Genomic DNA, 17,401 nt, shown 5'->3' on the forward strand with positions numbered 1-17,401 from the left:
CGCCAAGAAACAAGGGGAACTGGTGTGAAAAAGTAAACAAGGCTTTAAAAAGTAACCTGAGTCCCAAGAGAGATACAGAGTCCAAATAGAGCTTGAAGAAGCCTTAAACATCAGCCAACACATTCAAGTGACAGCTGAGGAAACTGAGGCCCATTTGCTTGGGACCTGCTGAGGACACGGGCCTTGAAGGCTTCTGGTCCATTGCTCTTCCGGGCCATGTTGAGTCTCCAAACAGCGGCTCAGAGGCTAAACTCCAGGTCGCCTGCATCAGGGGGTCAGTAAACATTTTGTGCCAGTACCCCAGATGCTCCCCCCAGACCCTGCCCTAGTTTCTCCTTCCCCCCACCAGGTGAGAAACACCCAGGCCTGTGAGTTAGAAACCCTGGAACCACCATGTCTGCAAATCTTTGGCAAAGAATCCTCATGACAGGCTTCCCTGGTGGCGCAATGGTTAAGAATCTGCCTGCCAATGCAGGGGACATGGGTTCAAGCCCTGGTCCGGGAAGATCCCACATCCTGCAGAGCAACTAAGCCTGTGCGCCACAACTACTGAGCCTGCGCTCTAGAGCCCCCGACCCACAACTACTGAGCCTGCATGCTGCAACTACTGAGACTGCATGCCGCAACTACTGAAGCCCACGCACCTAGAGCCCCTGCTCCGCAACAAGAGAAGCGACCGCAATGAGAAGCCCACGCACCGCAACGAAGAGTAGCCCCCTCTCGCTGCAACTAGAGAAAGCCCACGCACAGCAGCGAAGACCCAACACAGCCAAAAATAAATAAATAAAATAAATTTATTAAAAAAAAAAGAATCCTTGTGACACTGGCACTGAGTTGGTAAAAAGGAAAAGTTACTTTGTCTTTTGTGTGGGCCGTTCTCTATACAACTTCCATGGGCTCTGGGACTGTGCACACGAAACTATCCATGCTGATGGGCTTACAACCTGCCCAGTTTTAGGTCTTGTTATATTCAGATGTTCTCATCTTACACATTAAGAAACAGTTCCAGAGAAGCTCTGTGTTTTTCTCAAGGTCACTGAGAACGGAAGGCACGGGGGTGGCCGCAGGCCCCCTGCCTGCTGGTCTAAGCTCCCCAGCGGAGGCTTCAGGCAGTTCTGCTGTGAGATACTACAAACTAGCTTTGTACTTCTGATCGTGCTCAAGGAGACCAGCAATTTCATCGTGTGGAAATGTCTTTGATGATATTATTTTCTATCTGATAAATAACCCTATTCTCTTGAAAGGAAACTTCCCACGTCTAAGAAATTGTTCAGAAACTCATAGGGAAAAAAAAAAAAGATGGCAAAGTTTTAAAAATAATATGTGAAAAAGCCCATGTCACTTTGTCATCTTTCCTTCAACTGATTTAATAGCACCGAGGCCAAGTTTGCTCCTCAGGACGGATACACACACACACCTTGGGCACCCCACAGCTGCACGGCTAAAGGCAGCGTCTTTTTATGCTATGTAGGTATGTACATGGACAATCATATCTTATTTCCTCTCATCCACTTTGATTGAGGCAGAAAAAGGATCAACAGTCAAGGCTGTTGTGAATATCCATCCAAAATGGTAATTATTGCATCATTATATTCGCTCTTTTACTTGTCATGTACCATTAGGAGGTAACAAGATCATTGTCAGTCAAAGATTGTGGAGATAATTAGAGCATCTATAGGTTAGCAGGAAATCAAATTGGAGCTGGTACCCATCAATGCTGGGGAGCAGAACGTAATTAGAGGGAAAATATGCAAAGGTTGAGAGGAATAAAGCCCCGGGGATTAAATACCGTGACTGATTTGACAGTAACTTCCGGTCTCACATTGCAGATGGCGGCCTGGAAATAGGTGTGCAGGAGAAAGAAAGCTGGGCAGTCTGCCAGAAAGAGCAAGGCGAGGCCCGCTGATGGTGAGTGTTGGGAAGGTCCCGAGAATTGCCTGATTTGGAAAAACACAGTGTTTATCACGTTTTCCAACCTCCTAGTTTTTCTTCAAGTTATTTTCTCTAGTCTGGGAGCCGGGTGTCAGCATAAAAGCAGGGCTGAGTGAAGTGGGCCTTTATTTAAGCCCAGCATCAGATTTCCAAGCCCGTGAGCCCAGTACCCCCAGCCGGGAGCCTTCCAGAGCCCCCCGTCCCAACCGCCCCCGCAGAGCTGCAGGCACAGACACCAAGCCCCTGGTTTCTGTTCGCTTCCATTCCATCTTCTCCGACAGCAGCCACCCACATCCTGCTAAGCTGGACTGCTTTTGTTTTGTCCAGTTAGGATTCAAACACCCGTCCAAACAACAATGGCATTGTGTTGACACCAGAAAATCTAACAATTTTTACATCTTGAAAAAACAAAACAAATTTTAGAGGACGAGGGAGAGGTCTGCAAGCTGATGAGGGTTATGCCATGTAATTCAGTGAGACACAGGAAAAAGACAGGAACAATATACCTGGAAAGTCTGAAGTTACATACAACAGACCGAGTCCACAGGTTGTAATGGCAAGAACAGGCAAGCACCGGCTGTTGGCAAAGGCCCTCGATCAGATCTGTCATCAACGCAGACAGAGCACATGCTGAGTTTTGAAGGAGGTCTGAGACACAAAGGGTGCTGGCTACATCGGCCCGCACATGTATCACCTACGAAATCTAAAAAAGTACCTTCCCAGGACTTACAGGACTTTGCTTAGAACATACCAAAAAAAAAAAAAAAAAAAAAAAAAAAAAAAAATCCTGATTGGGTGGAGGGCAAACGTTTACAGAAACTAACTGGCAGTGTCTACGTGGGTCAGGGAGGGCAGTCAGCCTTCTGTCCTCACTCAAGTGTTCAAGGTGTTTCTCTTCCACAGCCCTGTCTGTCTTGCAAGTATGGCTTCTTCCCTATGGTAAGGATGGCCATCCCACACAAACAAGCAGCTGGAAGCTTAGTTCACATTTTTTAATAACATGGCACAGTTTACATAACACAAGAAGGCTCCGCCGATGAGAACATGCTGGAGACTCAGTCGCTTCACGTTTCTTTTCACATAGGATCTAGAAAGGACTTTATTACATACAAGGAGGAACAGCAAAAAGGTCTGTATAGAACGATCTCTTTACAATACTGAAAGCTACCACTACGGTTCCAGTGTACATATTCCTTGGATTTTTTTTTCCTTTTTAGTTGTTGTCTTAAAAAAAAAAAAAACACTGCACAACATCTGGAAGTCACAAAATCTGAAGCTCACAACTAAACCTTCAGTTGACTACTAAAATAGATCTCTCTGCTTATTAGAAACAATGGTCTGTAGTTAACTTTTTTTTTGCAAAAACAGGATAACAACGTCAGATAGCACTTTAATATACTAGAAGACCAAATGGAACTAATTTTATTTCATACATATATTTTACAGTCCAGTAGACAAGATATATTGTATTTCTTTGCTAGTAAAGTCATATTCTCTCCAAATATGTAGACAAGAGGCTGAATGTATTATAAAAGTATCATGAAGAGACAGATTGATGCAAACTCAAAAACACACGCACACACAAGACCGTCTCTCTGCCACCTTTCACCCTCTGGAATGCTCCCCGGCCCCACAAGGTTGACCTGTTTCAGCTACTCCCGGACTTGATTACCGACGGGAACATGGCGAGCCACGCTAGGAAATATGCACCTTAACTTCATCAGTTATTGAATACAGTGAAAACATATCCATCATCTGAGAAAACTCGAAGCTTTCTTTCAGGATCTGTTTGGCTGTAACTGAATCTCATTACAGAACGAGGAGGTGTGTACAGATAGGAAACAGGACACACTAAAAAAACGCATGGTTCCCACATGAGGGGTGTGTGAAATCGTAACTGATGGTGACGAGATGCTGGCGGCCTGTTTGTGTCCCCTGATTTTGGCATCTGACAACTCCCATCCTCCCTGGCACTGGTTGTTCACGGCCTCGGTTACCTTTCTGGGGCTGCACTCCCCACTTCCCCCAAAGGCCCACAAGCAGCAACTTCAGACACAAAGTTTCAGCCTGGGGTCCAATTTGCAAAATCGGGTGTTTCTCCATTTGAAATAACAAGCAAGGAAAACAGAGTCATATCACGTAAGCGCTTGTTCAGGGAAAATATGACCTTAAGTATGTTGTAAATGGACTTGAAAAGGCTCCTTTGAGTTAGGCGGGCTTTTGTGAAAAGCCCTAACATTCATTGCATAGTTGAAGGGTTTAGCTGTCTAGAACAATACATGGGAACACAGCCGAAGCCGACTGTGCTCACTGATATTAAGTCTGCAAATAGCACGTTTTAAGAAGTATTAATGTATTATGTTACTTAATCTTTATCTATTTACATCTGTACAAAGTAAAGCTTTCATCTTACCCTTTGCATATATGAACCATTAGCTCATGAAGCAATCTTTTTTTTTTTACATAACTATGTACACAGCCTTCCCTTCTCATCTGAAAGACCTCTGCACGATGGATTGTGTGAACTGTTGTCTCCTCCCCCCCCCGCCCCCCCCCCCCATTATCACCACGTTGGTGTGTGTTGTCATCTTCACTGTTTTGGTTCGAATCAAAAAGTTTTATACGAGAAACCAAAAGAGTGGGGAGACATGAGAACATACGAATCGGCTAAAAGATCTGAAAAATTTCAACATAGAATATACAAAAACATTTCAAAATCTGCACTGAGTCTATACATTTTTTACAAGGGGAAGTGCTGGGGGCTCCCCCCGCCCCGTCTGCGTCGGTCGAGACGCGGGACTTCTCTCCGCGCGCTCTCTCGAGTCTGGCGCCTGCGGCCGCGGGCTCTCTTCCTCCTCTTCGCGTCCCGTCCTGTCCTCTCCTTACCGGGCTTCGATGTCCTTCAGCGTGTGGGAGGGCGGCCGCTCCCTGATCTCCGCGGACAGAGGGGTAGTCCTCCGGGGGGACACGGGGCGGCCCCCCAGCGTGGAGATGAGCGGGGGAGGCGCGCTGAGCGCCGCCGTCGGGGGCGTCTTGTTGAGCAGTCCGTTCTGGTGGCCCGCGGTGGGGCTGATGCGCGGGTAGTGCATGCTGGGCAGGCCGGGCGCGATGAGGCCGGGGTGGGGCAGGTGTCCGTCCAGGGAGGCGGGGTGCACGGGGTGGAGCCGCGGGTGCTCGAAGTCCTCGCGGAGCATGTGCAGGCGCTCCCGCTCGTCCAGGTGCGCCCCGCGCTCGTGCTCCCGCCGCGCGTCCACCGACAGCGGGTGGTGGTGGTGGTGGTGGTGGTAGTCGTGGGGCTCCCGGTCCCTGAAGGAGCGGTCGGCTTCGTACAGCCGGGGGGCCGAGAGGCGGTGCAGGGGGTCGCTCCTCAGCAGGAAGTCCCTGCCCAGCGGGTCTCTCCGGTGAATGTCAAGTTCCCGGTAGGGATCCCTCAACGGGTCCCGGATGGGGTCCCAGTGGAAAGGAGGATACGGGAAGCGCTCTCCGCCCGGGATGGGGCTGATGCCCATGAAAGGCGTCATCATGCGAGTCCTGTCCAGGCTGCTGATGCTGTTCATGGGGTGGATGCCCGTCACCCCCACGGTCATGGGCATGGAGGCCAAGGGCCCTGGGTGCACGCTGGCCGAGGAGCTGGGCGGCGGCGGCGGCTCCGAGGACCGGTGGGTCTGCGGGGCCTCGGCGGGCAGGTCGTGGTCTTCCTTGCGCTCCTCCTTCACCTTGACCTCGGCGCTCTTCTTGGGGTTCTCGTAGGCCGGCTCGCCCTTGCGCGGCTCGGCCTCGCGGCTGGCGGCGCTGCCCGGCCTGGCGCTGTCGCTGGCGGGCACCCGCGCGTAGGGCGACGGCACCCGGGCCAGCTGCTTGGCTTCCTCGCCCGCGCCGCGGCCCTCGTGGCCATGGCCGTGGCCGTCCTTCTCGGGCAGGGGGCCCTCCTTCGCCTTGTGCTCGTCGGCGCCCAGGTCCTTGCGGGATTCCGAGTGCTCTCTCTCCCTGTCTTTGGATTTGTCTTTCTCACGAGCCTCGGTGCTCAAATGACCCCTGATCTGTTCGGTGGAGCTGCGGCCGTGCCCCAGGGTGCTCCCCGGGAGGACGGGTGCTGGTGAAGGGTGGCTGGAGTGTCTCTTCTCGACGCTTTCCCTGAGGAGACACCAGGAGGCAAATGAGACGGGCTGCCGGCTGGCCAGGGGCCGCCAGTGAGATGGCGGGAAGAGGCCGCGCTGGGCTCTGGCCCCCACGGTCCCCCGGGCAGCCGCACGTGCCCTTCATGGGCAGGGTGACCAGCCACCCTGACCTGACTGGCCTAGATTTTAGAGGAAGCTCGAGGGGGAGAAGTGCTAGGGATGACAGGGGTGGGAGTGTCTGGCGGGGGGGCGGGTGTTGTAAGAGGCACGGGCCTGAATCCAGGCCAGGGAGGAAGAGCTTTCAGAAACCTGAACCGACTAGCGTGGTCAGTGCGTCAGTGACGGGACCACACAGCCCGTCTGCCTAGAGTCTCAGGATCTTTTAGTGTCAAGAATCAAGTTTTAAGAGCCCCAAACCTTCCTTCCAACGTTGCAATTCAGAGCCAGTGGGAGGAGAGTAACGGGGAGATTATGGGAACATCTCTGTCCCGAGGTCAGGACGAAGGGCTGGTTTCAGAGAAAAGGGGGCAGATACAGGGCGGCCTCCAAGAGGCAGCACCGAGGGGGTTAAAAGGAAAACCACAGTTTCTGGATTTTGGGGGTGCAAAAAGCACCTCTGCATTAGGAAGGAGAAGAAAGCCATAATCTGTTGAGAAGATAGAGGAAAGCCAGAAGGAAAAGTGGGTCCAGAGACACAAAACCTCAAGGGACAGGTTGGGAACAAGTTCCATCTGTGAATGGAAATGTGGAAGGAGAGAGAATCTGAGAGGCCTGTCTTGGGTGGGGACTTAAGAGTACGGGGCACAAAATGCAAAGCAACAGAGGACAATACGGTAAAATGTGAAGAGGCCGGACCAGGAATCCGGTGTGTGTTTGTTAGAGACCACCTGAGACAGACCTGGCAAAGGTGAGGAGGGAAGCAGGAAGCCTCGGTGGCTCAGAAGGCAAGGGGGCCCCAGGGGAGGAATTTAGGAGGTTTCCCCTACCAGTTTTGTTTCTAGCCAACGTGCAAAGGCTAAGAAGAAGAGCGTCTTTAAAAGGTAAGAATAAAGACGAGTGTATTTTATTAAGTTTCCTGACTTTTCATCTAAAAGGCCATTTTGACTGCATCAAGAAAAGCGGGGAAAGGTTTGCTGCCATATCCTGCCTTCTCTTCACTGACAGACCGTCCAGAGAGCTCCTGGTCTAGGGGCTGCCCGCTCCAGACGCACCTCACTCTGGCAGTTTACAGCTCAGAGCTGCATGTCATAAACGGTCCTCCCATTGGCTAAGAGATTTTTACCATGCTGTCCTGAAGGAAAAATTCGTCTTTTTCTTTTATAAGAAAGAAATCAGTTGGCATGATGGCCTATGGTGGTCTACTTAATCTGCTTCATTTAAAGCCTGCAAACTTGAATTCTTTTAAATCCCTAGGAAACACGTACATATGTATACACACATACACACACACACACACAATATACACAGTAAAGAAAAACTAAAGATTTGGATCGTATTTGAGATTTAAATACCAAAAGGAAAGTGTTATTAGGTATTTTCTGTCAAGCGTATCTTGTGTATTCCTTGCTAGTTCATTTAAAATGAAAATAGCCTAAAGAAAGGGGGAAAAAAGGGGTATGCTTTGTCAAGAATGCTTATGACATTCTTCAGAAAAAATAACTATAAGACATTTTCCTCTTTAAGGCTAATTCTTTTTTAGGCATGGGTTACCACGTATGGAGATAAAAATGGTTAGTAAAATTAATTATCCACTGGCCAAACAAAACCCAAACCCAAACTGCTTGGTGAGGTTTCTCTAAATCTGGGTTAGCAAAATTTTATCCGTTATCTGTGAGCCCAGGATTTGAGTTTGAACAAAATTTGAGAAAAATACAATGAGACAATGGAAACATGACTTTCTAAAAGAAAACAAAAAAGGGAGAGAAAGAGAGCAAAAAACCTATGGATGAGTCAATGGACTGCACGAACTTGAAAGCAAAGATGGTGTTGATTCATGCTGTGTGTGTCTTCTGGTCCGGGCTCCATCTCGCTACCTTTTTGAGAGAGATTTATGTCTGGAGAGACTAATGCTCACGGGGACCTTGAGTGTGGAGCTGCTCTTAAGTCAGGATTCGCCTGCTCTGTACTGGATACAGAACTGTGATGCTGGCCTGTGGTCACGATGCACTGAAGGGCCGAGTGGGGCGGGGGGCTGCGCTCGGACGTGGGGGGCCGGGGACACCACCCCGGTTGCGTGAGGGGCCGAGGCTACAGCTGAAGCACGAGGCTGGGCCGGGGAGGGTGGGTGGCCAGTACTTGGCCCAGAGCGGGCTCCCCCATTGGGACTCGAGAGCGGGTTCTTTGCGTACCTTTCTTTGTCATCTTTACTAACGGATGAGTCTCGTTTATCTACATCTCTATCTCTGTCATGAGCTGCAGCGGACGCGCTACGCTCCAGCTCCCCTGGCTTCAGCCAGGGCGGAGGGGTCGGGAACGACGGAGGCGTTCGGTGCAGCCGGTTCCAGGGCTCGTGAGGATTGCTAAAGTTCTGCACACTGGGGCCATCCTTGTGGCCGAACACTGAGTTGGGTGCTGAAATGGTGAAGTGGAGAACAAAAAGGTTTCAGAGAAATTATATAATCTGCTGTAATGAAGGTACTTACCAAAAAACTTTTAACAGCATTCAGAGTTAAAATGAATACATATTATTGGGAGCTGGAAAAGGAAAGGAGATTAACAGATTCATTAGAGGAACTTGTCCTACACTGAAGAGGTAAGTAAGCTCACAGCTTTTTTTCTTTTTTTTAACCAAAGGCAAAGGGGCGGGAGGGACTGATTAAAAAGGAAAGGGACCCAACAGGTATGGGGATCACCTAATCACGCCTATCTGGCACACGCAGACGTCCTGAGCATGCAGACGAGTGTATTTGGATGGTGTGACGAAGGTCAATAGCTCAGTTCAGAGCAGAATTCATGGTTATCCTCTGCCCACCACGACCTTGCTAATTTGACTGCTGCCCCATCCACAACCTTAGCGACCAAAACTAGCGTCAGCAGAGACCAGACAGGGTCCAGATCCAAACAGACACATGTGGTCTCCATGCTGTATGGAACTGTGATGGCTGCTTTGAGCTGCACTCTAAGTCTCCTGTAGCCGGAGGGCATGACGTTTGGATAGCACGAAAGAAAACAAGCTGATATTCAGTGGCTAAACCATGTTTAGTACAGGAGCAGGAGTTGCAACTCCCTTCCTACTTTAGACAGACTTCTTAGTAGTGGAAAACTACAGTCTTCCTGGATTATGCAGCACCAAGTGTTGCCCTCTCTTTACTGTCCTGAGCCTGGATTGCTTTCCTGTTCTTCAGTGTGTTTTCTCACTCCCGCTAAAGCAAGATGAAATTTAAAAGTTGTCTTCACGTCTAATGGGAGCTGTGGCTAAAATGTGGGATAGTAGAGATGGAATATGGATGAAATTGTGAACTTCAGCAAACTCTTTGGAGTTCAATTGACTATACTACCTTTCCTGACCCTCAGGAACATATATCAACCGCGGGCTAGCCTTAAAAATGTTGGTTTAGACCTAACTCCATTGATTAGGCCTGCTTTTGCAGTGATATAACCTAAATTTGTTTCCCAAGAGCGTGGTTCCCTTTTATCTAGAAAGGTCTTGAGCCACAGACAGATCAGAGTAGATAAATAATTTAAGGCAGATTTTAAAAAGTTAGAGGTACTCACTAACTGAAGGATTTCCAAGTCCCCCGAAGGCATTGCCACCAACTGCTGCCAGGCCAGTGAACGTAGATGGCCGATTAAAAGGCTCTGCAGACAAGATTGGGAAGAAAGACATGGTTGCAGGACTCCACTGAGTGAGGAAGACAAGAGCTTCCTGGGAGCTGGGAAGGCAGTGGGGGATCCTTGCCCCGTTTATACTCAGACCTGACCTGTCCCACTTCTCCCGCCAGATTATGCAAAGGGTTTTCATCCTTTTGCATTTGGGCATTGGGTTAGCAAAATATTTATGAAAGCTATTTTCCAGAACTGTGCATTTTGCCCCATTTCTCTTTTGCTGGGTGGGGAACATTGCTCAAGCCTCACTACGTTCAGATGCCTCCCTGCCTGTCTCCCCTCTTCCCAGAATGTGCCGTGTAGGCTCTCATAGACCAGAAGTAAGATGGCAGCTTAAAATCAATCTCTCCATGAAATTCTGAGAGCACACGTATCCTACACCCTGTCGTTGGGCATACCACTGCCTGCATCTGCTTGTGCACGTGCACAAAACATCAAATAAATAAAGGCCACAAATAATGCACCTTTACTAGGAAGAGATATATTAATAGGGTTGTGAAATGTGAAGTGATTAAAAAGTAATGGATGCTGTCTCTTCATAACATCATCGTGTCCTTCTTTCCACCTCCATGGGTGCCTTTGTGTGGGCAAGAGCTCACCATCTTCTCCAAGGGGCAGGGACAGGCTGCTGTAAACGTGGATGCCCTGGGGTTCCATGGCATGGCTTTCACCCACCGCACCCTCAGCAAGTCTACACATAACCACTACTGCGCACAGATCTACTACTTGAAGAACACGGTATAAGAGGTGCTGAAATCCTGGAGACGGACGGCGGGGATTCAGAGTTCTATGAGATCACCACCACCTGAAGTAGTAAGTGACTTATCTGGGACTATGGCCCACTTAGCAGGAAGTGGAGCAGGAACGCAGTGAACAAAGGTTTTTCTGAGAGACCCATGTCGTTGCCCGTCGCTGATGGGCACTCACCGAGGTGAGCAGCAGGGTTCAGGAAGTTGCTGTGATGAGGAGGTGGCCCAAAAGGGGTCCCGGCTGGGTGTGCAGCACCTGTTAAGTCAAATATAATGGAGTTAGATTTCAGAGGAAGCCAACTTCTACAATGCCATTGGCTCCCGGTCACCAAAGGACCCCAGGAGAGAACGCGTTAAGGTAAGAACGTAGCTGATGTCCATCCAGGCAACACCCGGGGAAAGAGAAACGTGCTTATCAGGAAGCAGAAAATAAATCACCCCCTTTCCTCTTTCCTGGCTGGGCTGGCCACCACCGAAAAGAGGTATTACTTTTTTTTTTTTTTAACATCTTTATTGGAGTATAATTGCTTTACAATGGTGTGTTAGTTTCTGCTGTGTAACAAAGTGAATCAGCTATACATATACATATATCCCCATATGCCCTCCCTCTTGCGTCTCCCTCCCGCCCTCCCTATCCCACCCCTCTAGGTGGTCACAAAGCACTGAGCTGATCTCCCTGTGCTATGCGGCTGCTTCCCACTAGCTATCTATTTTACGTTTCGTAGTGTATATATGTCCATGCCACTCTCTCACTTTGTCCCAGCTTACCCTTCCCCCTCCCCGTGTCCTCAAGTCAATTCTCTACGTCTGTGTCTTTATTCCTGTCCTGCCCCTAGGGTCTTCAGAACCATTTTTTTAGATTCCACATATATGTGTTAGCATACAGTATTTGTTTTTCTCTTTCTGACTTGCTTCATTCTGTATGACAGACTCTAGGTCCATCCACCTCACTACAAATAACTCAATTTCGCTTCTTTTTATGGCTGAGTAATATTTCATTGTATATATGTGCCACATCTTCTTTATCCATTCATCTGTCGATGGACATTTAGGTTGGTTCCATGTCCTGGCTATTGTAAATAGAGCTGCAATGAACATTGTGGTACATGACTCTTTTTGAATTATGGTTTTCTCAGGGCTGACACACAGTACTGGAAACATGGAGAAACAATGCCAGTGGGGCAGGGAGTTCTGTCACCAAGTAAGCTTGGAGAAATGCTGGGTAAAAAACGTGAAGCAAGGTTCTTTTACTGAAGGACTAGGAGCTGTGACTATGTTCTCTCAGTCTCTAAAAGGGCAACATCTGGCCATGGGATACTTTCTTCAGAGACATCTCTGGGGGCAAGACTGTCACTTTGAGAAACACTGTCTAATCCGGGTGCAGGAGCGGCCGTCACGAAGCTGTGTCTCTGGGCTGCACCGCTTGGGTCTTTGTGGAATCTCTTTTCCTGAGGATGTGTTAGCCGTCACGGACCCGCATTGAAGGAGATTATAAAGCCCGACCCTACGAAACTCACTGTGAGTTACATCAGGTTGTGGGAAATGAAGTCCTCCATATCTTCAGTGCCAGGAAAAGCCAGTTTACTCACTTGCTTCTGGACACTGATAATCTTAAATCACCTCTATTAGTCTTTACCTTGCCCGCCAGGGAACTCCAGTCTATCTTAGTGCTTGTCTTTCCTTAGGTTTTCCCTTTATCCACATTTCTTCCTCTACTTTGTTTGGCCTTGAACAGTATGTATTTCCTTAGGATGCCTCAAATCCTTTTCTTGAAGGAAGAGAGAGACAGAGAGTGTGCACATGTGAATTAGGGAAGGACACTATTTCCAAAAACTTAGGGCATCCACCTGGCTTGCTGACGTGCAGCTGACAGCTGAGAAGGCAGGTTCTCCGGGAGACCAGCTTGGCTCTAGACAAGAGATGGGCCAAGGTCGTCTAAAGACGCCCCCTTCGTTTATTTCAGGCGCTAGTGCCCAACAGCAAGATGGAAGTGGCTGAATTTAACAAGTATGCATAAATTATACTTACCAGTTAAAAGTTTCACCATTTGGGGAAAAATCTGATATTGCTTACACTAGAAAAGACTACCTTCCAGAATAGAAGTATAAACAGGGACTGAATGGATTTACCAATAACTAACTATTCCAAGAATCCCTTGCATTTTGACTGAGTTCGCAGAAACGAATACAAATTCCTTCAGGAACATAAATTAAGTGGAGGAGGGTTGTCCCTTCAACACCCTATTATTAATTTATGTTTTGGGTTTTTTATTCCCCAGCCTGGAAGGGCCCTGTGGGCCTGGGGTGTGGAGGAAGCCACACAACATAGGAGAACATCTGTCAGAGCCACAGCATCGCAGCATCGGAAGGCACCTGAGGAGTTATCTGTTCAGCCCTAGATGGTGACTTATTCTCCACCCAGAAAGTGCAAAAATGACACCACCTCCACAGGGCAAATACAGCCCAGCACATTCATTAGGTGTGAACAGTGTTGCCAGCTAAATAAAAATCTGGCTGCACACTGTCTGTGTAGTACAAGCTAATGAACGCTTCGATGAGGATCGGGGCTTCGCTCAGCCCAGGGCCCCCAGGGGTGCCTCACAGTTCAAGAATTATCGAAGCAAAAGAAGCCAGTTCATCTGCTTGGCTCAGATGGAAGCCAGGGAGAAATCTATTTCTCTCCAAAAATTGCTCTTCATGTAGCCCTGTTTCAGAGCCTAGGTGCCATGGTAACGAAGGCTTCAAACATATCCCTAGAAGGAACTGACAGAGAGAAACCTGAGACCTTAGCAAATGCCATCTACCCTCAAGGCGGTGCCCTTACTCTGGCGACAAGGCCCATTAGAATGGTGATGGCTTGCCGTGTGGGTAGTCCTTTCTTCCCGAATGGATGAACCTTAGGTCCACCAAAAACGAGTCTTGAATAAAAGCCTGGGAAGGTGGCAGGCAGGATGGATGTGAAACTTGCTCGCTAAGGACCAGAAACAGGGACCCCGCTGCACATTTATGTCCAGAAGAATAAATTCTACGCCGCACAGTGGGTAGGAAGTCACGGAGCCTGTCACTAGAATGAGCTCGGCGTTGTCCTTTATGAGCTTTACCCAGTGGAGCCCATGTGCCAGGCACTGTGTGCTGAAGGTAATTTTAGAAAAGACTGAATGTTAAGGAACCTTTGATACCGGGAGGGCTGCTCTCGTCCACCTGATACTCCTGACGGCCACTGCCTTTGTCTGTATGGTCCTGGAGCAGGACTGGGCAGGTTATCTGATGCAGATGATGATCTGATGATCAGGGACCCACTTCGGCACATGCACAAGGAAGCGTGTCTTCTCGGAGGTTAATGAATAGACCTGTTGGGGGTTTTACATGCTGTCCCCTAAATTTCCTGCATCGTTACAACCAACCAGGCAAGAATGTTAAGTCCTGTAGTAGAGAAAACCAGCAACCAACCAACCAATTCACCCTCCCCGTCACAGACCACACCGCCGGCAACTACTTTAATTGTATTTCTTTATCCTCAGACCCTCATGCACGGCATGACCAAGCATCATGGTGTGAAACCACCGAGTGCTCTGTGGGCAGGGACGGTGAGAGCAGCCGTGTCCTTACACAATTCCCGGCATTGTTTCCTTCCGATTAGCCCTTGCAAGCTCTCAGATCTTTTTCAATAGCATTTGACATGCTTGTGAGTTATAGTGGTTTAATATAGAAGCAACTAATGAGCCGAAGCAATATGAGCCCCCGAACGGAGAGATGGTCTTTTTCCTCCTTTCGTGGAAGGGGGCGCGTCCATGGAGAAGGGCCCATCTCCCGAGATGCGCTGTGATACTGCCTTGCAAACTGACATACGTTGTAGTTTTTAGGTGGCCCAGAGCTCAGATATAACTTACCTAGCTACCCAAGAACTACGTTTCCCAGCTCGCCCCTCTGAACTCACCAGCGGCAGAGAACAAAGTTGAAGGACGTGCCAGGTCGTGGGGGTGGTGGATGGCTCCAAAGAGGCTGGGACCCGGAGGACGGCTCAGGAACTCGGGCTTCAGGCCAAAGTCCAGCTTGTGTGGGTCTGACTGCATCTGTTTCTACAGCAGAAAGGCGGGAGGAAAGGATGGCACCCCAAGAGAAACAACAGGGAAGAAAAACATGAATGAGGAGGAGCCTGAGACTGAGTCAACTCTATGAACTCGGGCCCCGAGGGCTCGTCAGGTTCAAGTTTACAAACGCTGTGAGAACATAGCAACCCACAAACCATTTCACCCTCAAATGCCAGAAAAGCGGGGCCGGCAGGGCCCGCGGTTCATAGTAGAAACGTCAAGGGGCAGAACTCGGGTTCAGTCTCTGAGGTTATAGGGGTCTGGTGGACAGAACCATGTCCTAGTTACTGAAACCACCACCATTCCGAAGTCGTTTATGATTTGCCGCAAAGGTTCCTTTCAGCAAGTTTTTAAATGATAGTATTTTAAAGCTCATTTTATTAGGGATTCTGCCTGAATACTCTGCTGTGTAAATTAATTGTTTAATGACTCTTTGCCATGCTCTAATAGATCACAGTACATTAGTAGCTGAAAGTTATAAAGAAATATTTGCATGCCTACAAGATAATTTTCAAACGATCGTTGTTACATATTTTTAAAGAAACAGAAAACGAAGTAGGGATATTAATTTTACTAATGGGGGCTTTTTACTGTGCCTACTACACTCCCAGTTAGCTGAGGAAGAGATCAGGCCAGACCAGTAAACCTTCCAGAACCTCTCTTGCTGCGAATTCCTTGCCATCAACTGCAATCTATTTATCCACCCTTGCGCTAACCTGTCAGCTCACCTTCCTCTGAGGCTGCAGGGACCGGCTCATCTTCCTCCTAGTTCCTCCTCCTGGCCTCACTCTGGAGGCTGGCAGCGTCTCCTACGGCGTGGTTTACAAACTGCCCCACCTTCTCGATTCTCAACAGCCTTCTCGGCATCGGCCTCACACCGCCCCCGATGAGCGCCGACCCTCGACCTGGGCCTGGGGCCGAGGCTCCGAATCTCCCTCCCTCGCCCCCTCCTCTCAAGCTCTCCGGCCTCCCAGTCCTTCACGGCCCTTCCTCGGTTTCCGACCTCGCCTTTCCCGTCTCTTAGGCTCGTCGGATGTTCTCTGTCCGTTCGGCCCCACTCCCCCCCTCAAACTCCCTCATGTTCTGCCATGCGTAAATCCTTGTCCGGTCACACAGTAACGTCAACAAGGAGACATCTGATCTAACTTGTGCGAGAGTCAGAGACAAGAGGGGTTCGCCATCCCCTAGCGCTGAACCCTACACCATCCTGCAATCCCACTCACCCATCCTTCCCAGGTAAGATGAAACCCACCCAAAACCCTCAAGCTGGCAGCAACACCTCCGGAAGCAGACAACACGTTCACCATTTTTTCTACACACACCGATCCTCACTACTGAACTCTGAGCAACTAGACGCCGGGACAGAGGCATGCCCTGAGCCTGCAGCGGTAAGAACCTGCAAGCAGTGGGCTCCCCCAGGAAGTATCTGGTGAGTGGCTAAAAGAACGAGTAAATGAACATTACAGAGAAAGGGGACCATGCAATTTCTGCTCAAATCTACGGGGAATTCTCTCATGAAAGTCCCACTATCAAGTAATAGCCAACCCCCCAAACAAAGCTGCTAATCCACTATGAATCTATAAAAATCTTCTGAGTGTCTCCTTTAATTTGGTTGCCAAATTATTTAGTGCTAATACTGCACGGTACACAGCACAGTTCCATTAACCACAACTTAGGTCCGTGAAGCAAAATGGAGCTTGGGGATTACAAAGAATTTGCTGGAAAGGGAAGATGAACAGCTATCTCCTGTGCAAGAGGTCTTCCTAATTGAATTGGGATAATGAACCTCTGAGTCACTGGGGACACGCTTGTGGAAAGGAAGATGCTAAAGTGGCTCCTATGCCATCCTTCATTGCTTTTAACCAAACAAGTTACCAGGAGGATGTGTTTTACCCACCGTTCCACTAACCACATCATCCAGAACAAAAGTGAATTGAGCTAACCATCAAAATCTAGTTAGCTCTTCAAAGCACATGCGTTTTCTAATGAAGCTAAACTAAGAGGTTTCTAATAAAACCTCGCCTAACACTAATGTCAAGGTGAGCAAAACTCACTGACAGGAGATTCTGAGAAAGAGCAGGTATTTGGTACCAAAGCAAGATATCTTAGTGACCTCATTCACTGAGGGTGGCTTTTTAATTTCGAACTAGGTAGGTTTTTAAAAAATTGTTTAACCATTAAAAAAAAAATTCTGGGATGACTAGCTCTCCCTCCTCCTTTTTTTATTCTGATGATGGCCCCCGAATGCTGTTAGGACTAAAAGCTTGTTCATGAAAATATGGATTCCAATGGAAGTTTATTGGAATTACTTGATTGGTATAGTTACTCAGACTGTAAAATCTGGACTTGTCAGTTACTTTGGTCCCTAAGTTGACCAGTGATGTCATATCTGGTCATCTGCAGATGTTCTTCATCTGTTTTCTATTTCATCATAAAGCCCTGGTAATGTATGGAATGTATTCATCTATATGATGAAAGTACAGACAAAAAAGAAAAATCTCCCAAGGATAGGTAAGGTAACCAGCCAGACAGTGGTTCTGACAGGCACTGACTGAAGTCTGACCTCTGGCATTGGTCATCAGGAGGACGAAGGAGAGTGGGGATAGGTCGTTGTAAACCAAATACCACTTCTAGAAGAGGAATTTTTAATAATATGAACTGCTAATGGAATCATCATATAGGCCTAA

The 17,401-nt window shown here is 48.5% G+C and overlaps 1 protein-coding gene across 3 annotated transcripts in view; it reads right to left on the bottom strand.

The window, feature by feature from the left end:
* Window positions 1-4,538: 4,538 nt before the first annotated feature.
* Window positions 4,539-17,401, bottom strand: part of AUTS2 (activator of transcription and developmental regulator AUTS2) — a 1,116,331-nt gene continuing 1,103,468 nt past the window's right edge. For all 3 annotated transcript variants that reach the window (XM_061208932.1, XM_061208931.1, XM_061208930.1), the window contains 5 exons: window positions 14,561-14,702; window positions 10,803-10,880; window positions 9,765-9,848; window positions 8,399-8,621; window positions 4,539-6,066 (listed from right to left, as the gene is read on the bottom strand). In XM_061208932.1, coding sequence (XP_061064915.1) covers window positions 4,815-6,066; window positions 8,399-8,621; window positions 9,765-9,848; window positions 10,803-10,880; window positions 14,561-14,702 — 1,779 coding nt within the window. In that variant the 3' untranslated portion in view covers window positions 4,539-4,814. The remainder of the gene's footprint in view (window positions 6,067-8,398; window positions 8,622-9,764; window positions 9,849-10,802; window positions 10,881-14,560; window positions 14,703-17,401) is intronic.

This window comes from Eubalaena glacialis, chromosome 13 (assembly GCF_028564815.1).
Source record: "Eubalaena glacialis isolate mEubGla1 chromosome 13, mEubGla1.1.hap2.+ XY, whole genome shotgun sequence".
Classification (NCBI taxonomy): domain Eukaryota; kingdom Metazoa; phylum Chordata; class Mammalia; order Artiodactyla; family Balaenidae; genus Eubalaena; species Eubalaena glacialis.